The sequence below is a fragment of the Caretta caretta genome, chromosome 24 (genome assembly GCF_965140235.1).
Source record: "Caretta caretta isolate rCarCar2 chromosome 24, rCarCar1.hap1, whole genome shotgun sequence".
Taxonomy (NCBI): domain Eukaryota; kingdom Metazoa; phylum Chordata; order Testudines; family Cheloniidae; genus Caretta; species Caretta caretta.
In genome coordinates, this window is record NC_134229.1 from 8133843 (window position 1) to 8161205 (window position 27363).

The 27363-nt window shown below is 53.5% G+C and overlaps 1 protein-coding gene across 3 annotated transcripts in view; it reads right to left on the reverse strand.

The window, feature by feature from the left end:
- Positions 1-2265: 2265 nt before the first annotated feature.
- CERS2 (ceramide synthase 2) overlaps positions 2266-27363 on the reverse strand; it is a 47398-nt gene continuing 22300 nt past the window's right edge. For 2 of the 3 annotated variants that reach the window (XM_048827790.2, XM_048827789.2), the window contains exons 2-11: positions 12847-13020; positions 10123-10240; positions 8740-8858; positions 7919-7976; positions 7761-7811; positions 7212-7304; positions 6464-6592; positions 5689-5795; positions 5252-5405; positions 2266-4182 (exon numbers count right to left, since the gene is read on the reverse strand). In XM_048827790.2, the coding sequence (XP_048683747.1) occupies positions 4057-4182; positions 5252-5405; positions 5689-5795; positions 6464-6592; positions 7212-7304; positions 7761-7811; positions 7919-7976; positions 8740-8858; positions 10123-10240; positions 12847-13019 (1128 nt within the window). In that variant the 5' untranslated portion in view covers position 13020 and the 3' untranslated portion in view covers positions 2266-4056. Of the gene's footprint in view, positions 4183-5251; positions 5406-5688; positions 5796-6463; positions 6593-7211; positions 7305-7760; positions 7812-7918; positions 7977-8739; positions 8859-10122; positions 10241-12846; positions 13021-14245; positions 14270-27363 lie in introns of those variants that run through there. The other variant, XM_048827791.2, reaches the window with a different exon arrangement.

Consider the following 27363-nt stretch of genomic DNA (forward strand, 5'->3'; position numbering starts at 1 on the left):
GGTGGCCTGCTCTTGGGAAAGCAGCACTTCTGGGGTGGATTTAGACTGAGCTGGGTAGTGGGCACATGGGATTTTACCTAGGACTTGGACACTGGGAACACCACTCACTTGTTGGTTAGTGAACAAACCCAGGTCTGTAAGGCTTCTGTACAGCTGCTCCCAGATGATATAGGCATGGAGGAAATATGATCAAACTTCACTGGAGGAAGGGATGCAGCACCTACCAGTGTGTATAAAATACTCAAAGCAGGTGTGATTAAATCTGGCCCATAACTCCACAGGCTTCAGTAGAGCCAGACCAAAACTGGTACAAGGCCCTTACTTGCTGTAACTGGAGTAGCCATGTTGGTTCCAGGGTATGTGTGTGTCAAGGCAGGTGAGTAATAGTTTATGGGACCAACTTCTCTCACCCTGTCTCAGAGGAAGCAATAAGGGCACAAAACCACAGTTTTAGGAGACTGGTGCTCAGTTATACAGCTGAGGATTGTTCTAGGGTTAAGTTATAGCTACATCAAATAGCAGACTAAGTCTTCTACAGGGCCAGGACTCTAACACACTATGCTGCCTGCCCTGGGCCAGGTGAAGGCACACTGTCTTTGAGAGCTTTGCATGACAACTAGCCCCCTCAGGGCTCATTGTCAAATTCCTTCACCCAGCTTTCCCTGTGGCTAGAGATGCCAGGGCACGTTGCTCACACTGGAAACAAATCTAAAAATATCTGCTCAGAGGACATTTGTAAAGATGTGGGTGCATCTAGTGGCAGCTGCAGATTTGCATGAAGAGCTTAATCTAGGGTGGCATGGGCTGCTAGCAGGGACAAATATCTACTGCTAGGCTCCAGCTGACACTGGCGGGAGTAAGCTTGAGCCGCTGTGGTGTCTATTTTGACCTGCTCATGGGGTTTCTCAGGGGCCAGTCTCAGCCTTCCAAGACCAAAGGGTTATGGCTGCAGGTGAAGCTAGAAGTGGCTCCTTTCCTTAAAGCAGAGGTGTAATTTCAGGCCTCTTTTTACAGGTGTAGGTGCTGTAGCCTGTCCAAGTCCCTGCACATCCAAAGGGGTTGAGTGATTTCCTTGTCAGGGTCTCAAACTAAACTGCACTTACAAAGGGATGCACTTGTGTCCTAAACCCAGAGCAGGTTCTACTCAACTCCGCCTAGAGCAGCAGGTTTAGCTTAACACACACTGGACCTTGGGCACTGTCACCTCACGAATCTGCCAGAACCACCCAATCAGCACATGGCACCTGCCACAGCATCTAGAGGAGATCCCTAGGCACCAGCTGTCAAACCGCAAAGGCCACGGGCAAGTCTGAGTTCACTGTGATCATGAGCGAACCAAGCTAGGGGAAGTACACTGTTCCGGTTGCTCCCCCCTTTCCAGCCTGCAGGGGCACGTACAAGCCAGCTCAGGGTCAGACCATCCACAAGGCACAGAGCTACAAAGAGCATCAGTGCAGGCCCCCTCTACTGAGCTAGTCAATGAAACGAATGGGTCATGGGAACGGAGGTTCCCTGGACCAGCAAAGGGGGTCACTCCTGAGCAGAGGTACTACACACATGGAGAAAAGGGACTCCACCCTTGCTAATGGGGGGAGAGAGTCTGACATTGGATTTTAAAGTGTTTTACAGTAATTACCTTTCCTTGGACATCTGAAAGCTCATCCTGTCTCTGTCCGTTTGAGGGGCTGCATGGGAATCTTGCAAAGCTAATAGATAAGTGCTATTAATAGCAGGGTTAAATCAGCAGCTGGTTCCTCCCAAGCTGCCTGTAGGAACAGCTGCCAGTAGCCACACTAGTATTTCAGCCGTGTAACCTCAGAGGGCTGTAGCAGGTGGCTTTTCTAGGAAGTGGGAGGCCAGTTGTGTTTAAAAGTAGGGCAGTAGAAAGCATATGAAGTTCTGAACCCACATTCTGGGCTTGGTTCCCCCAAGTGTTCAAGCTCTTAACTAAAGGCCAGACTTTCAAAAATTCCCCACACCTCCCAGTGGCCTCATCCAGGTTTCCAGGACACCTCAAAACCCAGCATGTTGAGTGCTTTTGAAAATCTGGCTGCTTATTTTGATGCCTTAAAAATGGGAGCTGATCCCTGCTATTGTAGTGACCATGTTACCACCACAAGGACGCTCCTGTGAAAACCACACCAGCTCAAGTCTTGCAAGCCTAGCACAGCTGATAGAAAAGCTGTGCGTTTCATACTGATCCAAACCCCTCAGATGGGCGGGGTGGGAAAAGGGTGACACTCCCCACAGAAAACACCACGCCTGTTTTTACAGAAGTTTTAGTTTTATTTAACTTTTAATAAATTTTAACTTTTAAAAAAACAACATTTTGGTCTGAAGTTAGGTTAATGGTCCTTTTCTCCAACCCCTCTGTCTAGCCTGGAAAGTTTTAATGCCTTCAGCATTTCAGCCCCCACCAAATCTGGGTTTACAGGGAAGGCTCTCTGCGCTCCAGTTCCTCTTTGTACTTAGTCCTCGCTTTAAAACAAATAAATAGGAAAAAAATTCAGTTGTAAATTCATGTGTTGATTTACAGCCTGGGCAGAGGGGGGAGCAGCGCGTTAGAAGGGAAGTGGAATAGATCGTTCTTAAGGGTGATCAGGACCAATTCTCATAGAGCAACATAACGGGACGTATTAAATCCCACCGAAATAGGTACGAGGGAGCATGTCTAAACCACACAGCTTCCTTCCAGCAAGTATTCCATAGTGTCTATTAAATCAGCCATTAATACCCAGACCTTCATCTACTTAATCTAGCCTCCCCCCTGGTAGAACAAATGTCACCTGATCCCACAAGTCTGTTACTGTGGTGGTGAGCTGTAAACAGAGCACAAATTCATTCTGGCTGCTCTTCCTGCCTGCTCCCCCAATTCCTTTGCTTTTCTGGGCGCAATGGGCACATTTCGGTCACGCTGGGGAGCCAGCCGCCAAAGCTTTGACCTCCATTCACTAACTGTGGCAAGTAGCAAAGTCAAAATGGGGACCAGGGTCTTCTTTCAAAACTAGACCCCTTCATCTTAGTCCCTGAACTCCTTCACTCTGCAGCTGAGCGAAAGGCTCCCAGAAGGGCCTGAACTGCACGAATCCACTTAGCTAAGAGGCAGAGCTGAAACTGACAGGAGAGTCTTTGGCCTGCCTAGGCTTTGATTTCATGGTTTTGCTATTACCCAAGAAAGCAAAATTCTATGCCCCTTCTGCATGGGAAACACTACAATTTCCTCTGCAGCTGGAAAGGAGTTTGGGGAGAGGGCTTGCAGTCATTTAAAAAAAAACCCAACAAAGGGGAACGAGCGAGTCTTTGCAATTGAATCCAAACCCTCAGAGGACATTAAAGAGACAACAGACTTCCGCTTTTTGTGCGTTATTTCCACCAGCAACACAGCTAGGGAATTCCCTTCCAGAAACTTGAGAGGTGAGAAAAAAGCGACTAGAGAGGCAATGAAACCATACCTCACCAATAAAACAGACTGGGAAGGAACTGGCGCCAGCTTTCTCTGTGTGTGTGTGTAAAAAACACAAAAAAAGTGAGAGCAATTTGCCATCTCTCCCTCATGTAGCAATCTGGCTGTGCCTTCCACTATGCCCCTAGAGTTGGGGATGGGGCCAGATAGTCTTGCAGAAGGGAATCCTTGCATCCCAGTTTGGTTTTAAGGCAGCTGGGTGAGGACACAGAGAGAAAGGACACTACTGTATGGCGGTGGCACAAAGTGCTACCACCCCTCCCCCCCACAAAGTTGGCACATTTCCATCTGCAGCGATAGGAAAGAAAATTGACCTCAAATGATGTATTCTAAGCACACGTGTAGGTTGGTGCTGCCACTCCAGGATCCATGCCTTTAGCCTCCCCCCTAGATGGGTCAGCTATTTCCTTCCACTAGATCAGTTTTGGGAGAAGAGGGGGAGTAACTATTTATAGGGGACAGGAGGGAGACCCTGGCACTACTCTTGGTGGCAGGGTGGAAGCTGAAGTTCTCAAAGTTTTGGCCTTCTCAGCTCACGCCCGTGGTGGTGGGGCCGGGCAGCAAGCTGGTGACACCTCCACGTGCGCCTAAAATCAATCGGTTTTCCGGTGGTTGTTGTTCAGGACGGGGTGCCCGTTGGAAAGGGGCCCGTTCTTCGTCACTTCCTCCTCCTCCGTGTTGTCGGTCTCTTCGCGATCACTCCTCTCGTCTTCCACCACCTGGGGGGATCGAAAAGAAAGGCGCTTCATGAATCAAAGTGAAACGGGGCGAGCAGGCTAGAGCGGAGTGGGACTGGGTGTCAGGACTCCTGGGGTCTGTTCCTAGCGCTGCCACTGACTATCTGCAGGATCCGTTTTGCTTCTGTGCCTTAGTTTCCCTGTCTGAGGCCCACTCCATCCACAGCCCTGCCCTTCCTCCATTAGTGCCATCTGCAGAGGTAGCTTTGTGAGCCAGGCACTTGACTGGGAACTGGGCGAAATCCTCCCACACATCTCACACGAGGGCCACCGCACACGCTTTAGATGGTAACAGCCACTGCCTGGGACTGAGTTTGCACTCGCAACCGCGATGTGAAAGGCCCCCCTCTCCGTTTACCCCAGGGCTCACTGACCCCCTACTGCCTTGCCTTCCCTAGAGACGCTCCAGGACTTCGCTGCTGAACTCTGGCTTCTCCCTGCCTCTGCCCGCTCCATGCTGTTGCCCTAGCGAACTTCTCCCGTTACTAGAGCTGACCTCCCCTAGAGCCACCACCCAGCATGTGGCCCCACCCGGTCTGGATGCCCTGGGATGTGACACAGGCACCTCAAATCACGCTGCTGCTTAAATCCCCAAGGCCCAGATCCTCATAGGTATTGAAGTGCCTAATTCCCATAGGAATCAGTGGGAGATAGGCACCTGCATTACTGAAGATCTGGACCAAAGGTTTTTCTCTATCCTCAAAAAGGCAATAGAGGCCCCAGTGCTCACCAACACCCCCGCCCTCACTCACACACACACACACCCCTCTGCTCCTCTGACAGGAATCTCTGCACTGTTGCACCACAAACAAACCAACAACCCTACAATGTGGACTAGGGTGTTTATCGTGTTATTTGTCTCCATTAACCAAGACAAGAAAAGGCCCCTCAGCCGGTCTTAAAAATTGCTGATCTCTTCCACTTCCCCATCCTCCCCAGAGAGGTGGCTTCCCTTTGCTTCCCTCCTGGCCCCTGGGTTCCAATGTAAGCGAAGGGTGACCTGGAAACAAACAAAAACACCCTCCCTCCCCACCAGAGAGAGTGAACCTGCCTTTCCAGTTATGAACTTGTGGGCCATGCGGATGATGAGATACGCCCAGAAGACATGCAGCGATTGGAGTACCACCATCATGAAGTTGAAGAAGTAATAGCCGAAGAAGGGCGGGTACAGGTCCAGAGGATAGACCACCGTGCAGTGCATGATCCTACAGGAGAGCACAGGAGACCACTGTACTGAAAGTGAGGCGGCTACGCAACCCTCCTGGTTCACGCTGCTCAGAAGCAAAATTGGCAGCATGGCCTAGTGGCTAGAGGGCCACCCTGGCTCTCAGGAGCCCTGGGTTCTATTCCTGGCTCTGCCAGGTACACGAAACGCAACAGCTTGGCCTTGTGGAACATCATCCGACGGCCAGCTTTTCCGCCCCACTGCCTGCGATGCTGTCCCAGGCCTGGCAGCAGCAGCAGCCCGGTGGTCAGAGGCTCGCTCACCAGAAGGGCAGGATGACGAGGCGCGTGACGATGAAGACGGCGGCGAACACGATGAAGATGTTGTTGCAGGTGTTCTTCCAGCCGGCGTAGTTAAACATCTTGGCAGACTGGGGGCGAGAGGCCAAAGCCACAGTAAGCTGCAGTGCCTTTGAGGGGTGGGAGGGGGCAGAGCGTGGGCCTTGGGAGACTCAGATGAGTCACTGTGTCTCTCGGGGGCTCTCCCACCCCTCGTCAGTCTCGACTGGGAGCTCCTTGGGGCAGGGGCCGGGTCTCGTTCCGTACATACAGCACCTCGCACAACAGGGTCCTGCTCTTAGCTGGGAACCTCTACGCTCTAAGGTCGAGCGGCACTGCTAACAGCAGCTGCATGGTTTGGTTTTCAGGCAGGGCTTGCGTCTGGAGAGTAGCCCCCAGCTCCCGACGATGGACGTCTCTTAATGAAACGCAGAGTCATCCATTTCGCGTCAGGTGTAGTGCTGAAGCACCCAGAGGTCCCCGTGTGCCAGGTGCTGCCCAGATACAGAGTGAGACACTGTCCCCTGCCCCAAGGCACTCAGAGTCCAAATAGACCAGGGATGAGTCTCTGGACTCCTGGGTTCTGTGCTGGGCTCAGTGGGGCAGCCCCCACACCCCATGGGAGTGAGTCCCACTGGCTCCACGGGGGCGCCAGGGGGTCTGCTCTCACTGGCATGGTGGTTGTATGGTGCATCAGCCATGGGGAAGAGCCGCAGGGACTGGGTGGGGGGTTGCGCGCTGCTCCCCCCACCCGGCTCACCTCCAGCAGGTAGTCGGAAGAGTCATGCAGGGCCATGATCAGCGTCCCCGCCCGGATGTAATTGGCGAACCAGGAAAAGCTGATCAGGATGATGGTGGCCACATGATGGATGATCTGCTCTTTGAAGTCCTGCCGGGAAGAGGGGGGAGGGGAAAGGAAGGGATTAAGCCCCGCAACACACAAGAGGAGGGGTCAGACCCCAGCCCAGCCCCTCCTGCCCCAGATACACCAGGCCCTACCCTGCCAAACCTCCTACCCCTGCCCCATCCCCAAACACACCAGACCCTCCCTGCCCAGCACTTCCAAGCTGTTCACTCCCCCAGCCCTGCCCAGACACCCCCAGCCCTGGACACAGAATCCCATGCAATATCCCAATCCGGGAGGTGGAGAGGGGCTACCTGGGGATCACCAAGCAACTACACCCATGTAGTGGGGGAAGGGCCACATTCCTAGTACCAGGGCTGGTTTGGGGGCCACTGCTCGCCCTATGGAGCTAGTGGAGGCAGCCCCAAGTAGAAGCCCTCTGACCCCAGCAGACCCTTCCCTCCCAAGTCCTGGAGGCCTAGAACTGATCAGGGCAGAGGGGATTCTCTCCAGAGCCCCACAGGGTCGGTAGGAGCAGCCCACAGATCTCATCCCCATTCAGCAGCAGCCCGGGACTGGGGATGCACATGGATCTCCATCCAGCCCCCCGCCTTCCCAGAGACCCCTGCCTCCTGCACAGCCGGGCCCGCAAGAGACAGCCTACCTTGCGCTTCACGTCGGAGGCGATGCTGAAGAGCAGGGACCAGTAGAACGACAGCTCAATCATGTAGTACCAGTACTGCGACGGCAACGTGGTCTGCAAGGCAAAGGGGGACAGAGAGCGAATCGTCACAATGCTCTGCTGCAGCATGCGCGCGCGCCCTCTGCTGGATGGGATCAGAATGGCACCACTGTGTGTCATAAGCCCAATTCTGCACAGAACTAATGAGGATTCTCTAGTAGCTCAAGCAGCAGGGACCTGAGCTTTGGAAGCAGGAGGATCTGAGCCTTGACATCACCCTGGATTTCTAGATGGCCACAGGCCACATATTGCACTATCCCAGCAATTCCTTAGAACTCCCTCCAAGGAGATGTTATCCACCAAGTAGTTGCCAGGTAACCATCCTGACTTCGGAGCACATGCACCAATGGACACGCGTCCCAATGAAGCAGGGAGCCCGTGCTGCGTGGGCAGCTATGCTGGAGCCCGAGCTGAGCCAGGACTCTCTGTCCAGCGGCGCTAACCCGAACAGCAGGCGCATGCTGGACTCACCTGGATCGGGTACCCTTTCCACACTTCCTTCAAGTCGTAGAACCAGGGCTTCTGTGAGGAAAAGCGGGACGGGGGAGACACGGCAGAGGTTAGCAGGGCAGCTTGGCCAGGATGGGGTGAGAGACCGGGAAGGGGTCAAAACGGCAGATCTTACTTACGTCCACTATGACGGCCATGCCAGCAATGAAAGCAATAAGGTAAAAGGTGAATCGCCAACTGGAAAAAGGAAGCAGATGGTTCTCAACAGAGGAGCCGGGGGCGGGGTGAAGGGGAGAGAGAACACATCATGGGCAGGGCCGGTAGGGAGCCCCAGACGCTGGGAGCTCCAGAGCGAGCCGGCCCAGGGGACACAGGGTTGAAGCGTCCGTCTGGGTCACGGGGGACCCTTTCTGTGCCTCTCTCGCGATCTAGCAGGGACGGAGCCTTGTCCTATGCCCTGGGAGAAAACTGGAGAGGGGGAGGAGCTAGCCTTGCAGCTGCTGGGTTTTAAGAGTCCCCTCAATCCTGTCACCCTCTTGCCTTGAAGCTGGAGCTGGAGCTGTGCTCAGAGCCGAGCTGGGCTCAGAAGCAGCGCTCACCAGCTTGGGCTGGGGAGGGAACAGCCTCTTCCACTCCCACGCACTCCCTCCCCCTCCCCCAACCTGCCTGCTCAGTTCTGATGGCAGCGCACAGGGGTGACAGGGCACTATGGACCTAAGGGGATCACCCCAAATAGACTCCCGGGGCCCCCCACGCTGCCGTTCCAGCACTCACAGCCCACAGATGCTCCCTTCACTACCACTGGAGAACCACCCACCTGCCAACCCCTGCCGGGTCTCATTACAGCGAGAGCCCCGGGTCCGCCCCACGGTGCCCAGCTCAGCAGAGAGCACAAGGGGGTCCCGAGTTCAGAGAGAGATGGGCTGCAGGGGGTGCTGCAGACACCAGGGTGCGACAGGGTCGCTGTTGCACAGCTGGGCGAGCGGCACCAGGCTCTTACCTGGCCTCCCGGAACTTCTTGAGCAAGCTGGGCCTGTCCTGGTTGCGCCTGCGTCGGAACCAGCGCTCCACCTGCCGGACCATGCAGCCGCTCTTCTTGGAGAGCATCTCGACGTCGCCCTGGGAGGGGAGAGACCCGGGGCAGTTACCGGATGCCAGGGTGACCCAGGGGCTGGCTGGGCCCCAAGACCAGGCCACAGGGTGGTCAGTGGGAGACAGGAGCCACTCATGCCAGGGGAAGCAGAGGGTGTCTGCCTGACAATCAGGGCTGTGGAATGGCAGCTTGCGTGGAGCTACCCAGGCTTGCTTTGGTCTCATGAGCTCAGGTCCTGACCATAGCGAAGACGCCGGGTGGGGGCATCTAGCCCATGAGCAACTCTGGGGGCCCAGACTGGCCCTGAGCTGGTGCTGCTGCAGCTTCGCTGCTCCTGAGCTCGCTAAAGCGGGTCCGTCTACACCCACTGCAGCCACAGCCCGCTGTTACTGCGCAGCCAGGCCCAGGGAGCCGAAAACGGGTTTGTTTTGTGCCTTCAGAGCCAGTGGCCACAAGGGCTGGGGGGCGCAGGTGCCTGAGAGAGTGAGAAGCTGAAAGCGACAAGTGCAGGGTACTAGCTCCTCTGCAATCCTGACCCACAGGCTGTTAGCCTCGCACACCCCGCTCTGCTGGGGCCCCTCAATCCCAACCCACCCTGGCTAGCCCAGCTCTGGGTTTACCCCACACAGAGCTCTGCCCAGGCCCCTCATTCCTGACCCACATCCCCATGCTATCCCAATTCCTGACACCCCCAGCTCTGCCGGTGCCCCTCACTCCTACCCAGCAGCCCCCTGCTATCCCAGCCTTAGGCTCCTCAATCCCAACCTGCATCCCCCCCTGCTAATCCAGCCCGGGGCTCCCCCTCTGCCCCAGCAGCTGTGCCAATGCCCCTCAATCCTGCCTTGTACCTCCTCCCTGTTATGCCAGCTCTGGGAACCCCCCAGGGCACAGGCTGCCATTCTGGCCAGCTACCTACTGGGGATGAGGCAGAGTGCCTGTAATGATCAGGAATGGATCCCCACCCCACCGGGGGGAAAGACCAGTGCTTTAGCCCCTGCATCGCTCAAGCCGCATGCAAAAGCGCCCCCGAGCGCTAAATGCAGCCACTTCGCTCCTCAACTTGCCTCCCCGTTTCTTCCAACACACAGAGCCAGATTCATTTAATACCATCACATTAATGCCCCAGCCGCCTGGCTAGCCCCGTACAGATCAGCTCCCAGAGACCCCAGGTGGGAGAGGGCAGCCCGGGCACCTGACCCACAGCACCCGGGTGCAATACCAGCACCATGCCCGTCACAGGCAACACACGTCGTGTCATCCCGTCCCCCCTGCCGGTGGCACGCACTGTACCTGTTTGGGGTGTTTTGTGGATGAAGCGTAGAACTTTTCTAGCACGGGATTCGGGGTGGCTTTTAATCGGATCTTCTCCTTGACATTCAAAAGCCCGGCTAGTGGGGTAGCCACATATCTGGGGGTGGGGCGAAGCGGGGGAGAGGAATGGGGAACACAGGCAGAAAACACATGGTTAGAATAATGCTTTAGAACATGGAGGCCCTTCCCTTTGTGGCCATCTGGCGTTGTTATAAGATGGGGCCACAGTCTAGAAAAGGGAGAGCACCACGGCTTTCACACAGCTTTTCACCATCTGTGCAAGGCGGAGGAGGACACGGCTCTCCAGAGTACAGCACTTTGAGATCTATGGATGGGAAGTGCCACGGAAGAGTTAGGAGGAGGAGTTATTAATGTGTGCAGCACCTGGCACCATGCGGCTATTAGGTGCTACCATAATATGTCTAATTATTAGGTAATAACTCTTCAGGGCAGGAACCGTGCGTCACCCTACATTTGTGCAGCTTCTGGCAAAGACACACCCATTACTGCTTGCCCTGTAGGCCCTACCATAACACGGATCCATATGGACAATCAATTCCCTCCTGCAACCTGACAGCCCTCAGATCAGAACTCCAAAGCTGCCTGTAAAGTCACTGACAAGAATTCTGCTGGGCAGTGGCCATTAGGTGGCAGTCAAACCCACATGACAGAGCAAACCTACCTGAGCCAAAGGGATGCAGATGGCTCGGGAGGAATCTTTAACATCCTTCCCATTTTACAGATGGGGAAACTGAGGGACGGAGAAGGGACTGGACTCACTCCCCTGTCATACAGTTGGTGAGAACAAAATCCAGGAGTCCTGTCTCCCAATCTTTAAGCCCACTCCTGTCCCAGAGCTGGGGACAGAACCCAGGAGTCCTGACTCCTAGCAGTTGGAGCAAAGAGTTAAAGTCAACAAACAATGTGTGTGTTTTGATCAGACGACCTGCCATAATGGAGGTGACTGACAGGCGCAGGGGAAGTAAAGGATTAAAAATCAGAGTGGGGGCTCTGAACTGATGGCTGGGGAGACAGAGTGAATGAAAAATTAATTGAGGGAAGAGAAGAAGAAACACTCAGAGGGAGAGAAGTGAATGATATGAAAGCAAAGAGACAGACTGAGCATGTCTTTAACTGAGGGGAGAGGAAAAAAAGAACGGGCGACAGGAAAGATAGAAAGAAAGAGAAAGTCGAAGGCTGGGAAAGTGAATCTTCCCTTTGCTACACAGAAAAGAAACATCTCTAGCCCCCTTCTTCCCAGTCCAAGGCCCCTGCTTTCATCCCACACAGGTTTTGTATTTACTGACAACATGTGGGGAGACATCCCCACAGAAACCCAGCCCCCTCCTCCCCCAGCTTCACACTGCTCCTCCCACCCAGCTGCGATCACAGCAAGATGCTCACAGGCATAGAGCACCCAGGGCGCACACACACAACACAGGCGGGCAGCTCCCGATAGAGCTCCACCCACCCACGTGCCTGTGCCGATCCCCCAACAAAGCCAGCTCTGTTCTCAGGTCTCCGTTTGTCACCATGACAGTGGTTTATACAACAAATTGCTCTTTAATTCCTCGGCCCAGCTGTTCCTGCCTCAGCCCCCAGCATTGCTGAGACAGTTGGGATCGGGGGCTGGACTGCACAATGCAAGCATTTGTGCAGTGCGGCCTGGGATGGGTGCATATAAATATACTCCACATGCTCCGTATTCCTAGAAGCTAGGAGGTTAGAGACCATCTACCAAGCTTTATCTCATTCCCACAGAGGTCAGTGCAGGTCGCAGCCTGCAGTCCATTGTCTGCTGCTTCATGCAGTCTGGGTTTAGGACTTTTTACTATTTTGGAGGGAGGGACAGCGTGTGTACGATGCTGTCTACACTGTGTACCTTAGCTGTGCCGCTACGGCCGTACCGTTGTAAGGTACGCAGTGCAAAATAAAACCACACCCAACGAGGGGCAGTAGCTTTGTTGGCGGGAGAGCATCTCCCACCAACAAAATGCTACCCACACCAGCACTTTCCATTGGTAAAACTTTTGTCAGTCAAGGAGTTTTTTTCACACTCCTGACAAAATTTTGACGGAAGCGTAGTGTAGACACAGCCCAAGTAAAATAAGGAGATTCTCCCCCGTTCATTTGTCCCGTCCCACCCGATCAGGATCTGATCCAGAGTCCATACCGCCCAGAAGGCACCCATGGCCCACACACTGGACTGGGGGATTCAGGACTCCTGGGTTTTGTTCACAGCTCTGGATGGGGAGTGGGGTCTAGTGGGTTAGAGCAGAGGGCTGGAAGTCAGGACTCCTGGGTTCTACCGCCAGCTCTGAGAGGGGAGTGGGGTCTAGTGGACAGAGCAGAGTCAAGACCCCTGGGATCTATCCCCAGCTCTGGGAAGGAGTGGGGTCTGTGGTTAGAGCAGGGGGGTCAGGATTCCTGGCTCTGGGAAGGCAGTGGGGATGTGGGGATTTGAACTGGGGCCGGCCAGATTTTCTAGACCGCTCAGGCACCTTAACAAGGTCTGGGTTTGCAGAAGCACCTAATGTGCACCCAGTGTTATGAAAATCTGCCCTCAACTGCCTGGCATTAAAGACAAAACTTCCTCTAGGGACTGGATATTCCCTCACTGTCCGCCAGGGGGAGCTCTTTGCAGCTGGCTCCAGCCAGGCTGCAGGAACGGAGGCCGACCTGGCCTCCCCAAAGGGTACTCACATTTCAAAGAGGTGCCTGACGATGAGGAAAAGGAAGGCTAAGGGGATGGTGATGTAGAGGTCCGAAGCCTTGGCATAGACCCGCCCATCCTGGTCTTCCAGGTCCGACCATGTCAGGTTCACTGGCAACCAGAGCCGGTCCCACCAAAAGTAATTGTATAACGTCTGGAACATCCTGCAGGGGGAGAGAGACAAATGGAGTGGCTCATTCATGCCCCAGGGTTCCCTGAGTCTCCTACTCATGCCCCTGGGCAACACAGACCAAGGCCCCCGCCTCCACCCTTGGATTCCCACCTCCCAAGCTACAATAAGCAGCATGGACACACATGACTTATCACGGCTGCTCCAACCCTCGCAGCCCTGGGATCCCACCACTCAAAGCACAGGCCCCTGCCTGTCCCAGAGCAGGAGGAGAATCACCGTAAGCCCTACAGTGCTAAGGACACACAGGAAAGTGGTGAGAACGTAGCTGGCGCAGGGGGGCTGGGAGGGGGTGTGTGCGCAGAATGCTGCAGCTGTTTGAACACCACACGGCAGTTTAGCAAGCAGAGAACCTTGTATGTGACTGAAATCACAGGGGAAATCCAGGAATGCCAAGTGTGGAGGGTTGAAAAGTGCTATGGGGTCTACAGTGGCTGCAAAGGGTCAGGGTTGGGACAGATGTACAGCCGGTCACATGCCACGTTCAAGTCCAGACACTCTCTTAAGTACAGATGTGTACGTCCTTTGGGGCCGGGACTGGCTTTTGGTTCTGTCTGTACAGCACCTAGTGCCAGGGGGTCCAGAATGGCAACCCTAGGTGCTACTGCAGTAAAAATAAACAGCGTCAGTAGGAGGCGCCAGCAGCACAAATGCACCCAGCTCTGCATCTAGCCTTCACTCACCTCCATGCAAAGTTCCAGCGTCTAGTCCCCCTGCCCAGCTCATCCCAGCCACGCATGAGAGACCCAGTTACATTCTGCCTGGGGCTCAGAATAGAGGAGGCTGAGCGGGTGACAGGGGCTTTCCTCAGGATGACTGCAGCACCTGGCTGTGACACACAGGCTCCCTGGCAAAGGGTCCCTGGCTCTTTGCGAACAACTCTCACCTCAGACCTGACAAACGCACTACACCAAACATGTCTTACAGGATATTTATCCACCAAGAGTAAGCTGTAAGGTGGGGTGAGCAAACTTTTTGGCCTGAGGGCCACATCTGGGAATAGAAATTGTATGGCGGGCCATGAATGCTCACACAATTGGGGTTGGGGTGCGGTAGGGAGGGAGGTCTCTGGTGGGGGCCAGAAATGAGGAGTTCAGGGTGCGGGAGGGGGCTCCGGGCTGGGATTGAGGGGTTCGGAGAGCAGGAGGGGAATCAGGGGATTTAGAGGCTCAGGGACACAGGCTAGAGGCAGCGCTTACCTCAAGCGGCTCCCAGAAGCAGCAGCAGCAAGTCCCTTCTCTGGCTCCTATGTGGAGGTGTGGCCAGGTGGCTCTGCATGCTGCCCCCGTCCGCAGGCACTGCCCCTGCAGCTCCCATTGGTTGCGGTTCCCATTGGCTGCAGGGGGCGGCGCTTGGCTCCCATTGGCTGCAGTTCCCAGCCAATGGGAGCTGCAGGGGCCAGCGCTTGGGGCAGGGGCAGCATGCAGAGTGGAACCCCTTGGCTGCCCTTACACATAGGAGGCAGAGCGGGGCCATGCCGCTGCTTCCGGGAGCTGCGTGGAACAGCCCCCGACCCTGCTCCCTGGCTGGAGCACGGCAAGCACCAGACCCTGCTCCCCAGCAAGGACTCGAGGGCCGGATTAAAATGGCTGGTGGGCCAGATCCAGCCCGCGGGCCGTAGTTTGCCCACCCTTGCTGTAAGGTGTCTAAAGAAAGCTCATAACTTGTCAAGATTCACAACTGTACGGGTACTAGCAAGGACTAATGTATTTCTACTGACAGTATGCTTTATGGACTTGCAGTAAAAAAAAAAATAGTCACCAGGATATAGGTCTCGGTGACAGCCCACGCAGGCAGGCAGGGAGTTGTCATGCCTCCTCTATTTAGCGGGTGATGCAATGCAAGGCTCCTTTGTTTAGCCTTGCGCCATACAAACAATCAAAACCTCTTAAAGGTGAAAAAGGAGGATTGCAACAAGACCCGGGCTCGCCCTGGCTGTGAACAGGAACAAACCTGGCTGTGAACAGGAACAAAACGCTGTTTCAGTCTTAACAGAGGACGGAAGGGCTCTTTGGATCCAGTCAAGGAGGAAACCCCTTTAGGAGCAGGGGTGTTTTCACCAACGTTTGGATCCTGGTTCTTCTGCAACAGGCTGAACATTGGGGAGAACCCGACTTTATTAGCTAGGAAAGGGAACTATTGATAAGTGCTGACCCAGCTTTGCGTTTTGTTTTGTATCGCAACCTTTTCTCTCCACTGCTTTCTCTTGTTTCTAGTTAAATCTCTATTCTCTCTCCAATAAACCGCTTTGGTTTTATTAAAAGTGCTCACAACTGCAGAGTGGTTTACGGTAAACTAGGGCACACTGCTCCTGCGGGGACAGAGGAGCTGGGATTTCTGTGAGCATCAGGGGCCCAGGGGAACAATTCAAAAGGGCCTCTTGGACTGGGGCACATCTCTTGCTAACCAGCAAGGCAAAGACAGGGCTGGCATAACCTGGAAGAGAGTGCCTGGGCGGCAGAGAGGCTGGTGGCGTATGACCAGCCAGGCATGGCCAAGACTCAAGCTGGAGGCAGTGGGTGGTAAGATGGCTCTCAGTGCTGACTGTCAGGCTGGCTCTCTGCCGCCCTCCCACCCCAGCATGTGCAGAAGACCACCCTCCAGATCAGCCATGGGGCTGGCTCCCAGAGACAGGGGTACTGCCCTGCCACTCTGACAGCAACTCAGTGCAAGCGGAGCGGATGTCTCCTGATTGCCGTTTGCCTCCATGTCACAGATTCCAGTCCAACCCACTCCCTGGCAGTGAAGCCAGAGAGAGGAGGCTGCCCAGTGTCTGGGTCGAGGCCCATCTCAGTGTGAGCAGCTTGTACGAAACAGGGCTGAAACCCACTAAACAACTCCCCTCCCCCATGTGGCTGCATAATATGCAGTTCAGTCTGGGACTGTGCTTCACCCCAGAGATTGTTGCCCTCCATCAGTGCTGGAGAAACACAAGATCCACCTTCCCCCTTCTTGCATCGGCAGGGCACCTGGGTTCTATTGCCAGCTCCGCCACTGCCCTCAGACAAGTCATTGCCCTGTATGCCTCTGCTTTCCCTCCCAGCCTTTGCCTTGGCTATTCGGACTGTGAGCTCATCAGAGCAAGGACCGTCTCTCACTCTGCGCCCATGCAGGGTCGTGATCTCTGTGGCTGTTGTAATACTCTACAGCTTAACAGGGAGCATGGAGCACTAAAAAGCTTAATGGTGACCAGATACTCAGCACAATATTCACAACAAGGGGGAGGGAACGCAAGCCAAAACAGGGACAGAACAGGTTAAAGAATATTTAGCTAAGTTAGTCAAGTATTCAAGTCAGCAGGGCCTGATGAAATTCACCCTAAGGTACTTAAGAAGCTAGCTGAAGCAATCTCAGAACTGTTAGCAATTATCTTCCAAAACTCATGGAGGAGAGGTGAGGTCCAAGAGGACCGGAGAAGGGCAAACACAGTACCGGTCTTGAAAAAGGGGAACAAAGAGGACCCAGGGAAATATAGACGAGTCAGCCTGACTTCAATACCTGGAAAGATACTGGAACAAATTATTGAACAATCAATTTGTAAGCACCTGGAAGGTAACAGGGTGATAAGCAATAGCCAAGAACAAATCATGCCAAACAAACCTAATTTTCATCTTTGACAGGATAACTGGCCTAGTGGATGGCGTGAAGCAGTAAATGTGGTATATCTTGATTTTAGTAAAGCTTCTGACACCTTCCCACATGGCATCCTCAATTGCACACTACAGAATGTGGTCTAGCGAAAGGTGGGTGCACAGCTGGTTGAAAGACCATACTCAAATATAGTTATCAATGGTTCGGGATCAAACCAGGGGGGCGGGACACATGACATGACACACACGACAGACAGATTTAGTGAGGTTATGCAGGGGTCAGTCCTGGGCTGGTACTATTCAATATTTTCATTAATGACCAGGATAATGGAGCTCCAGAGGACACCAAGCTGGGAGGAGTTGCTGGCCCTTCGGAGGACAGGATTAGAATTCTGACAAATTGGCCTGAAATCAACAAGATGAAATTCAATAAAGAGAAGTGCAAAGTACTTCACTTAAGAAGGGGTGGAGGGGGAAATCAATTGCACAGCTACGAAGAGGGGATTAAGTGGCTGGGTAGTAGCACTGCTGACAAGGATCTGGGGGTTATAGTGGATCACAAATTGAGTAAGAGCCAACAATGTGATGCAGTTGCGAAAAAGGCTAGTATCATTCTGAGGCATGTTAACAGGAGTAGCGTTTGTAAGACAAGCAAGGTAATTGTCCGGCTACATTCAGCACTGGTAATGCCTGCATCCAGTTCTGGGTGCCACACTTTAGGAAAGATGTGGACAAACTGGAGAGAAGCCAGAGAGAGAGCAACAAAAATGATAAAAGGTTTAAAAAACATGACCTAAGAGGAAAGGTAAAAACCTGAGCAAGTTTAGTCTTGAGAAAAGGAAACGGGGGACCTGATAACAGTCTTCAAATATGTTAAGGGCTGTTACAAAGGAAGGTGATCAAATGTTTTCATAGAATATCAGGGTTGGAAGGGACCTGAGGAGGTCCTCTAGTCCAACCCCCTGCTCAAAGCAGGAGCTATCCCCAATTTTTGCCTCAGATCCCTAAATAGCCCCCTCAAGGATTGAACTTACAACCTTGGGTTTAGCAGGCCAATGCTCAAACCACTGAGCTATCCCTCCCCCACTGGGCATAGGACAAGTAGTAATAGGTTGATTTCTGCCTCTATGCCTCAGTTTCCCAGCCTGTGGAAAAGAACTAACACTTGCCACATGGGAAATACAGAAGGGGCTATATTCAAAATCCTTTAAGCCCCTTAGAGGAACAGGACACTAGGGTGTAGCTTAACAGCTGCCCCTCCCCTCTCCAGAGGTGGCTGCATATTGGTCCTGGATGGCAGCATGCAAGGACAAGCAAATCTCCCACCCCATCTCCTGCTCCTGGCCTTGGACAGCCCAGGCCCTTCTCCCAGGTCAGCTCTCTAGTCCAGACAGACACTGGGGAGCAAAGGACCTGCCCAGCGCAGAAAGTGGGTAACCAAAAAGGCCAATATTCACCTGGCTTTGCCTGGAGCCAACTCACCAGAAACTGACTTTGCTAAGTGGCACCCTGCCCGGGCCGCTGAACAGACTGGCACGGCCACCCCACCAACACGCAGTCCCTCCTGTTGGGAGCAGACTCAAGCAAGGTGGACCCTCCCTGCAACACGCTGCCTCACCTACCAGAATGCCCCCCCATAAAAGGCTTGACTGAGGCATGGGCGAGACAGAACGGAGGCAAAAGGACAGAGTGGGGCCACGGCTGCAGGGTGCACCTGTTCAATAGGAACCAGTCACCGCTCGGCAGCCTGGTGGGAGCTTAGCTCAGTGGGGGAAGGAGCAGAGCGCATGGGGCGTTGAAGCACTAGTGAACCATTTCCCGAGCACTTACCCTTCCCTGCAGCACACATGAGAGAAGGAATCCAGCCACGAATGCACTACTGTGAACCACGGTGAGCGTGGGCAGTGTCCACAGAGTATTAAGCATTACCATTGTGGGCAGATTCGTTCTGAACCAAACAGCCTCTTCACGCACACGAGGGTGGATTTTATCAGCACTAAACTCCAGGATAAATCTGGAATCACGCCACCAGCCTCAGCATGGCAGCTCCCCGCACTGCCAAGAGCAGGGGCTGGCCCTGTGCCTCAATCAAAGCTGGTTGAAAAATATCAACCCTGGAGGTGACCGAGATCGAAACTCTAGAGCTTTCTCCCCCCCAGCACCACTGACAGCCCAGACACCAACAGCTGTGCTGGCCAGTTTCACTTCCTGGTTCTTTCCCCTCCTCTGTCTGCATCTCCCTGCCCTACCCCTAACCTGCCCATCACACTCCCCCTCTGCTCTCTTTCCATCCCCTCATCCACCCATCTCCCTCCATTCCCTTTTAACCCCGAACACAGACCTGAGCCCCTGTATTCTGCCCTGCCCTGTCATTTCCTCCTTATCCCATACCATCCCCCTACTCCCTGGACACCCAGCCACTGGCCTCTCCCATTAGACCCTCAATCCTGTCTCCCCCCACTGGCACACACCCATCTGAATAATACCACCAAAAAAAAAAAAAAGAGAAAACCCCAACCAAACGGATGATCCAGGTGCAGAGTAACCAGCCCCCCTCCACTACCCCACTGATGATTAGTTAGAGTTGTTGCCCCATCAAGTGGCGTGTCTCATCATTAAAGGAAACCTGGGTGCGGATCCACATTAAAACTTGCTCAATAGCACAACAACTGCAGATCCAACACACAGCCCCCTGCACAACCACCACCAAACACACCGTCAACCACGCCACCCTAGTGACACCATCCCAACGCGCAATGGCAGCCAATAGCCCAACCCAGAGCAGGTGGCGACAGGTATTACGTGTATTATAGCAGCACTTTGGGACGCAAACTGAGATCAGGGCCCCGTTGTGCTGGGCACGGCACAGAGACAGAGCGAGAGACGGTCCTTCACCCAAAGGCGCTTGCAGTCTAAAGAGACTGAGCAGGTGGAACCTAATTAGGAAACGGAGGGGAACCTGAGGCGGAAGAGGGGCTGTCACTTGCTAAAGTCATCAACAGGTCAGTGGCAGAGCTGTGAATAGAACCCAGGCATCCGGAGTCCCACCCCATGATCTTTCACAGGAGTCAGATCCCGCTCCCATTCCCTCCCACAGACCCTTCTACCCCATCCTGTGCAACAGAGTTCACTGCTGGGGGCCAGGAGCTGCCAGGTGTCTGGAAAGTGCCCATAAACCCTCCCCCCCCCCCCAGCACTAGCTACGTTCTTCACCGCAGGCTCTCTCTGGGGCAGCCCGTGAGCTCTCTCGGTGTGACGCGACGAGCCCAGGGCACTAGAATAGCCTCAGGAGCAGCAGCGTTGCAATCTGTTGATGCAAACGTCCCAAAGGAGACAGCATTCCGGGCACGGCCATGGCCCCACACCAAGTTCCCAGCCCTCGGAAACCAATGACACAGCCCCTAGCATCGGGTTCTACGGAGGGCTGGGATGCCCGCACACCACATCCCTGCAGGCACAGAACTCAAGAGTCCCCCCAGGGATCTATGGGGAAGAGTCACAGCTGGGATAAGCCAGTGCAGCGTGGAGAGGAAGGGCGCTGGTCTCAGACTTGGGAGAGTCAGAGTCAACTCCCTGCTCTTCCACACTGCCTATGTGACCTTGGGACAGTCACTTAACTGCTCTGTGCCCCAGTTTCCCCATGTGTACAGGATAACGGCACTCCCCTGCCCACAGGGGGATGACAGGATAAATACACTATAGAGCATGAGGTGCTCAGGTACTAAGGAGAGACGGGGGCCTAATAACGTCCTATGACATTCCAGCTGCACTGAGGTCGGTGGGAACACACCCATTTACCGTAGCTGAGCATCTGACCCTGGATTTTCCAAAGGGCAGAGAAGGGTACAGCTAGGGAAGCCCTGGCACAAGGAGGGTAAGTGGTCTGGTGCAAGGCCACAGAGTGAGCCAGTGACACAAATGGGATTAGGACCCAGGAGTCCTGATGCCCAGTCCCCTGCTCCAACCCTTAGACCCCACTCCCTCTTGGTTAATTTTAACCTGACTTTCCCTTCTTTGCAGGGTCCCCTTGATTACAGCAGTGGCTATCTAGCCAGGCATACAAGCCACAGAGATCCTCTCCCGCTGATGAGCTCTGTGTTCACCCTGCCATTCTAGGGACTGCGTGGATTAGGTTCAGGGGGAGAGTTGGGCACAGAGACCCACCCAGGGTGCATTTGGGCACCTTGGTGCCCAATCCCCCAAGTGGCTGCATGTCCCCTGGCAGGTGCAGGGCCTTCTCTGCTCCTGCCAGTCAGTGGGAGCGAAGGCTGCGTGGCAGCCAGGAGGATCGGGACCCCTTAAAACTGCCGCAGAGGGCAAGCAATAGGGCTGCAAAGCAGGGCGAAGGGGAGGATTCCTGAGTGCAGCGCCGTCAGGGGCAGGAAGCTGGGTTGTTGCTGCCACCATCTGTCAGTGGGGTTGGGATGGCGGCAGCATTGCTGCATGAGCTCTCCAGCTCTCCAGAGCAGCAGTAACACAAAGCAAGGTTCTCCCACACCCTCACCTGCAGGAGCCTCATTACCTGAACCCCCCCACGTGCAAGACCTGGGAAGTGGCAGTCACAGGGGATGTGTGACAGGGTGTGCTGAGTCAGGGGCTAATGCAAATCCCCACCAGACTCTTAACCAGAGCCTAACTGGAAGGAAGGCAGGGAGCTGATGGAGGGTGCCAATTAACTGAGTACAGCTGCAGCTGAAGGGCTGTGTGAGGGGGAAGCACCCCAGCAGCTAGGGCTGTCTAAGCAAACAGGCAGGAAGTGCTGAGGGGAGTGGGGAGCCTGACGGAAGGCAGCAGTAGGCAGGACTGGCTGCTGCAGCAGACAAGTGGGGAACCTGGCGCTGACTGGAAACAAATATAACAGAGCATGGCATGGTCAAGCCCACCAGGGGTGGCTGTGGGCTGCGACTAAGGCTGGAAAGGACTGTCGGGACCACTCCGTGACAGGATGCTTCTCCAGTGCTAGAGGCAAGGGGCTTGTAACTGCGGCTGGGCTGCCCTGGCATCTGAGAACTGGAATGGACTGCAGTGGGTGGGGAACCCTGGGTTGTTTTTTTCCTCTGCAGCTGGAGCCCACAACAGCTGATCCACACAGAACCCAGATGATCCTAGCATGTGTGTGGGGAGAACCTGGCTCCTAGAGGTGCTGAGCAACCGCAAGCCCAGGACAGCTGCAGAGACTTTGCACCTCTGAAAATCCAGGCCCCAGGTTGAGTACTCCCTGCACAGAGAGCAAGAAGCCCGCCCAGCTTGCACATGACCCTCAGTCCTCAGCCCCATCGCTTCAGCCACTCCTTGAGCCCCTACAACAATCAGATGGGAGCCCGCCAAGCCGCTGCGCTGCTGTATGCACACTGCAGAGATCAAAAGCAGAGCGGCAAACCAGAGCAGTGAGCCCGGCTTTCACGCTGCCAGCATGGATGGGCTTTTTCTGGGAAGGAATGCGGGGGGTGAGGGGGGGGAAGAGAGAAGACATGGCTCATTTCCACTGCACAATTGCACCAAAACCCCTGGCCTGCAGCCCAACCAGAGATCTCCCAGCGGTCCACCATGAAGAATCAGGTCCAGGGCATTCGAGCTACTTGGTGCAGCCGGGTAACAGCGCTGGGGAAGGGAAAGCGGGCTTGGAAAGCAGCCACAATAGCCCTGCCCATGCCTCTATCAGAGCTGTGCAAGCAACACGTGGAGAATGCACATGGGCTAAATGAATACACAGCGCGGCCAGGGCCAGTGCTCAATAGGGCTATTCAAAATGGATCTGTCCTCAGCAGCTGGGCAAGAGAAAGAGCGATCACTGCAGGACATGCCTCCATGCATACACACTCAGGCTGTGCTCGCGCGGGGGGGGGGGGGGGTGTGTCTCCAACAGTCCCCGAATTACAAAAGGGATGTCCCTTATTTACATAGAAAATTGCCTGTCCAGTACTCAATCAGGATGCCTTCTAGTATTTCAACAGCAGGCGGCCAGTACTCATGGGTGCCTCTTTCCACTCCCCTCTGACTGGGGGCCTTCAGTGCTGCTGCGCAGGGAAAGCAGGCAGGGCGCACTCAAAGGCCAGGCCAAGGTTGGGAGGGGAATGGAAAGGTACACCCATGAGTACTGGCCTCCTGCTGACTCCAGCCCTTGCGTGCATCCCCATCTGCTTTCCCTGAGCAGACTGTCTGGCAGGGCAAGTGGATGGGGCTGTATGCCCTGGAGCTGAGCTGAAGGGCCAGGGTCAGGAAAGGACTCTGTCAGAGGGCAGTCATTACTCCCAGGGTGTAGCCTCCCTGCTCGCAGTCACTGTCCCCAGCAGAGAAGCATAACTGCTGGTTGGTGGCTGGCTACGTGCTGCAAAAAGCAGCAAGAAATACCCCATGTGAACATAGGTGAGTACTGCTTAGTAGTATTATTATTGATGATGACACCGAGAGGAGGGGTGAGGCAGGAGTGCTAAGACAACGGCCCCTTATTTTTGAAATACAGTGTCAGCAGCCCTAGTGGGGGGGGGAGATACCTCTTCCCTCACCCTGTGCCCATCTAATCTATTTAGACTGTAAGCTCTACTACTGTGAGTTTGTCCAACACTTAGCACAACAGGGCCTCTCAGCTGGCCCTTGGGCACTGCCATAATAAATGGGATTAATCCAAAATTTAAAAAAGCCATCCCAACCCAAATGAGCACAGAAGCAGGCACACCCTGCAGCGATCAGTGGAGCTTCACAATGCAATTGCATTTGAACACACATCACACCCCTGCCCCACCTAAGTGTCATTTGCCCAAGATAGATTTAAGCAACTGCAGAACAGACCAGGGAAGGGGAGGTTGAGTAGGACGGCGTTCTGTAGGATCAGTCAAGACCTGAAGGAGAAGGCAGCCGCATAAAGGGTTCCACCCTCTAACTGCTAAGGTCAAATCAGACCCCAATGAAGGGGCACACAATAAAGCATGTGCTTAAGTTAAGCACATGCCTAATTTGTGCTGAATCCAACACACGGACCTAAGTGTTATGCTAATTCCTAGAACAACTCACACTGATGCTCACAGCGTTTCATGCAGCTCCAAGCTCATTAAAAAAAAGCCAAGAAGGGACTAACTTTCAACCACAACCCCTCTTCCCCTGCCCCATCACCGCAATTTGCAACTGGCTGGGTGGAAGTTTACCACCTGCAGTTACTCACACAGCATTTAAGTAGCAAAGGGCCAGACAGTTACCAGATGAGCAGAGGGGCCCAGGCATTCAAGAATCGCAGCTCTTATTTAGGCACCGAAAACAAGGGCAAGGTTAATTAACAACATGCTTCTGAAATGCTGAGCTCTTGTTACAACCCCGGGCCCTTGTTCTGGTGCCTAAATGGAAGCTGAGACTTGTGAAAATTCTGGACCAAGTGAGCAAACCTGCACCTACAAACAAACTGGGACAAAGGCGGCTCTTGAGAATCTGGTGGGCAACAGACAATCCTGGACTGATGGGTCTTTGCCACATGATATATCAACAAGACACTCCCCTTAAGTCTGGTGTTCGAGAACCTCAAAGCATTGGAGCAACACTCTTCCCATTCCACCACCTCCATGATGACATCAAAAGTCAAGGCATTAGGAGGTCAATCAGGAAAAGCAATGCAGATTCAAGTCAGGCTAGTAAACAACCCTGAACATGCCGGACTTGGCTCCTCATGTTGGGGCAAAGGGACAGGCTGAGTGCTGAACTTGAAGACACTAGACTTTGATTTTTTTTTTTTTTTTTTAAAGAAAAGGCAACTCACCACACACCAGTTTCCACTGGCTCCCACCCTCCAGAGAGAAAAGTGGCTGTGGAGCCCAAACTAAGTCAGATGTCCCACCCTCAGAGAAGGATCTGAAGAAAAAACTCTGAAGAGATCACAAAGCACATTAATCTTTCTGTTAGGACTTGCACACAGATTTATAAAATACGCAAACACCCTTTAATCCAGGTTTTAGGGCTGAGCTGATAAGCAATCCTGAGGCATGCCCCAAAAGGAGATTAAATTTGCAAGTTAGACCACCACACAATCACTTTATGGGTGATATTTCATACCTATTGTTACAGCAGGTGGCACTGTTACAGCTGCCCAAATTCTTTTCTTGGTGTGTGAGCAAGTGTTCCACCTCAGGAAGACATGCTGTGACAGATTTGCTTAGACAAGGTTGCGGAAGCGGTGGGAGCAGTGCAAATGTTTGCTCTGTGCCTGGGCCCTGATGGGAGCCAATTCTTGACACAGATTTGCTCCCTGGGAACTAGGCACTGGCACTTCTCTGAGGTTCCTGGGAGAAGGGATTGCCCTGTGTGCTGTTTGACAACCCCTGTTCCAGGACTGGTGTACATGTATAAATAAAACAAGTGACCTTTCGAATATACCCAGCCTCTGCATCACAGATTTCCCTTCCGCAGGGAGCTGATCTTCAAGGCCCCAATATCTGGTGTTAGAAGGAGGGGCAACAATACACAAAGACTATATAGTATCACATCATTTGTTCCCAACCATAGTGCATTACATACACTCAGTAACCCCTCTTCTACACAATCCTGGTTTGCTGTGTAACTGGGGCAAACTCGCTGCTAGTGTAATGCTCTACCAGTTCACACCAGCAGAGAATTGGGCCCAGCGTGTGCCTACAGTCTATTAACATGGTTGGTTGGTTGGTTTTGCTGAGGTTACTTGAATTCTTTGACTCTTCCACATGTTGAACTCACACTCTCTCTCTCTCTCTCTAATGAACTCATAGGTTTGTTCAGAACATGAATTTGGAAGGTATATTTAAAAAGTGAATATCTTGGGCTTGATCGATAAGTCAGTCAGTCACAGAGCATAAGGCCAATGGGGATCACTATGATCATTTACTCTGGCTTCCTGCATCACAGGTCAGAGAACCTCATCCTGCAATTTCTGCATCCAGCCCATAACTTCTGGCTGAGCTAGAGCAGGTTTTTGTTTGTTTGTTTGTTTGTTTAAAAAGAGGCACCCAGCCTTGAGTTACAGACGGTTAGTGATGTAGAATCCCCAGGGTTGTTCCAAAGATCAATTCCTCTCCCTTAAAATTTTACACTTTATTTCTAGTCTGAATTACTCCCGTTTCAGCTTCCAGCCTTTGGAGCTAATTCTGCCTTTGTCTGCTCACTTCAAGAGCAGAAACCTTCTCCTGATGTTGGTGTCTATAGACCGTGATCAAGTCGCTTCTCAATCTTCTCTGATTACAGCAAAGCAGCAGCTCTGCTATACGTAAATTTGAGACTAGGGGCTGGTCTATACTAGAAAAATTACGTCAACCCAGTTACATGTGGCTCAGGGGTATGAAAAATCCACACTCCCGAGCGACATAGTTAAGCCAATTTAAGTCCCCATATAGACAGTGCTAGGCCAACAGAAGAATTTTTCATGCAACCCAGACACCATCTCTCGGGAAGATGGATTGACTATAGCGATGGGAGGGTTTCTTTGGGGCAGCTGCACTGCTGTAGCATTGTAAGCGTACACACGGCCTAAGTTACTGTTCAACAACCAGGTTTTCCTAGTGCTCTAAAATCCACATGCTATCTCACATCTTCTTGGAAACTCCTGTGCCTCCTGGGGCAGGGTTAGTGGTCAGAATTTGGGCTCATTTGAGCAAGGGATCCCAGAGAGACAAGCTACATTCATTGAGCTGAAGTCTTTCACAGTAAGCAACATGAACGGTCTTGTGTTGCTAGCACCCTTCACCCCCAAGTGACTGCTCGACAAACCCATGGCCTTGCTTTAGACTAGGTTCATGCCCCCCACTCACAAGTAGAGGGGCTGGGGAAAGGGCTGCGTTTCAAGGCTTGGAAGCGGCGGGATTTAGAAAGCAGAAGAGCTACTAGTCCAGGTGGCGAGAGGACAGGACAGAAGTGGGACGTTAGCGTGTGCACACACACACACACACACACCCTGCCCTTAGCAGTTTTAGCAGATTAGGAAACTAACCATGTCAGGACTTGTCTTAAATACCATCCATGGAAAACAAATGACGCCGGGTGACCAGACGTCTCCAGAGCAAAGCAGCTCCTCCCAGGTTCTCCCACTGCTGCATCTCTCAATGCAGAGCTACAGCAGGGATGCAGGTGCTGGGTCTTGTGCACGCTGTTGAGGCTCAACGGGTGGGGCAGCCAGACAGCAGAGGTCATTGTGGAACAGCTATAGAGCACCAGCGCCTATTGGCCAAGCAGGTTGCGTCTCGCCATGCCAGGAGCTACAGAAACACACTGAGGGAAGAGTCCCTGCAGCTGCACTGACTGGTCCCATGCTGATGTGCTACATCTCTCTCACACACACGTAGGTGAAGCTGGATTGATCAGTTAGTGCATTCACTGAACAGAGAGAACAAACAGTGGCTTTCTATGACCTTTTGCATCCATAGATCTTAAAGGGCTTTGCAAAAGGTGGGTCACTGTCACGCCCCCTCAGTTTATGGGTGGAGAAAGAGAGGCAGAGAAAGGCAGAGTGATTTGGCCAAGCAGTTAGTGGCAGAGCCAGGAGTGGAACCCAGGAATCTTGACTCCCAGCCCCCCGACCCCATCCAGTAGACCCCACTTCCCTCAGAGCTGGAAATAGAACCCAGGAGTCCCAACTCCCAGATCTCCTGCTTCCGGTGATCACCATACAGGGGTACCAAGGAAATGTATACTGCAAACGCACCTTGTCACTTCCACCTGTTCAGCTGGCACACAGGAGCACATCTCCCTCAGTCCCTCTGCAGTGCCTGCTCCTACAT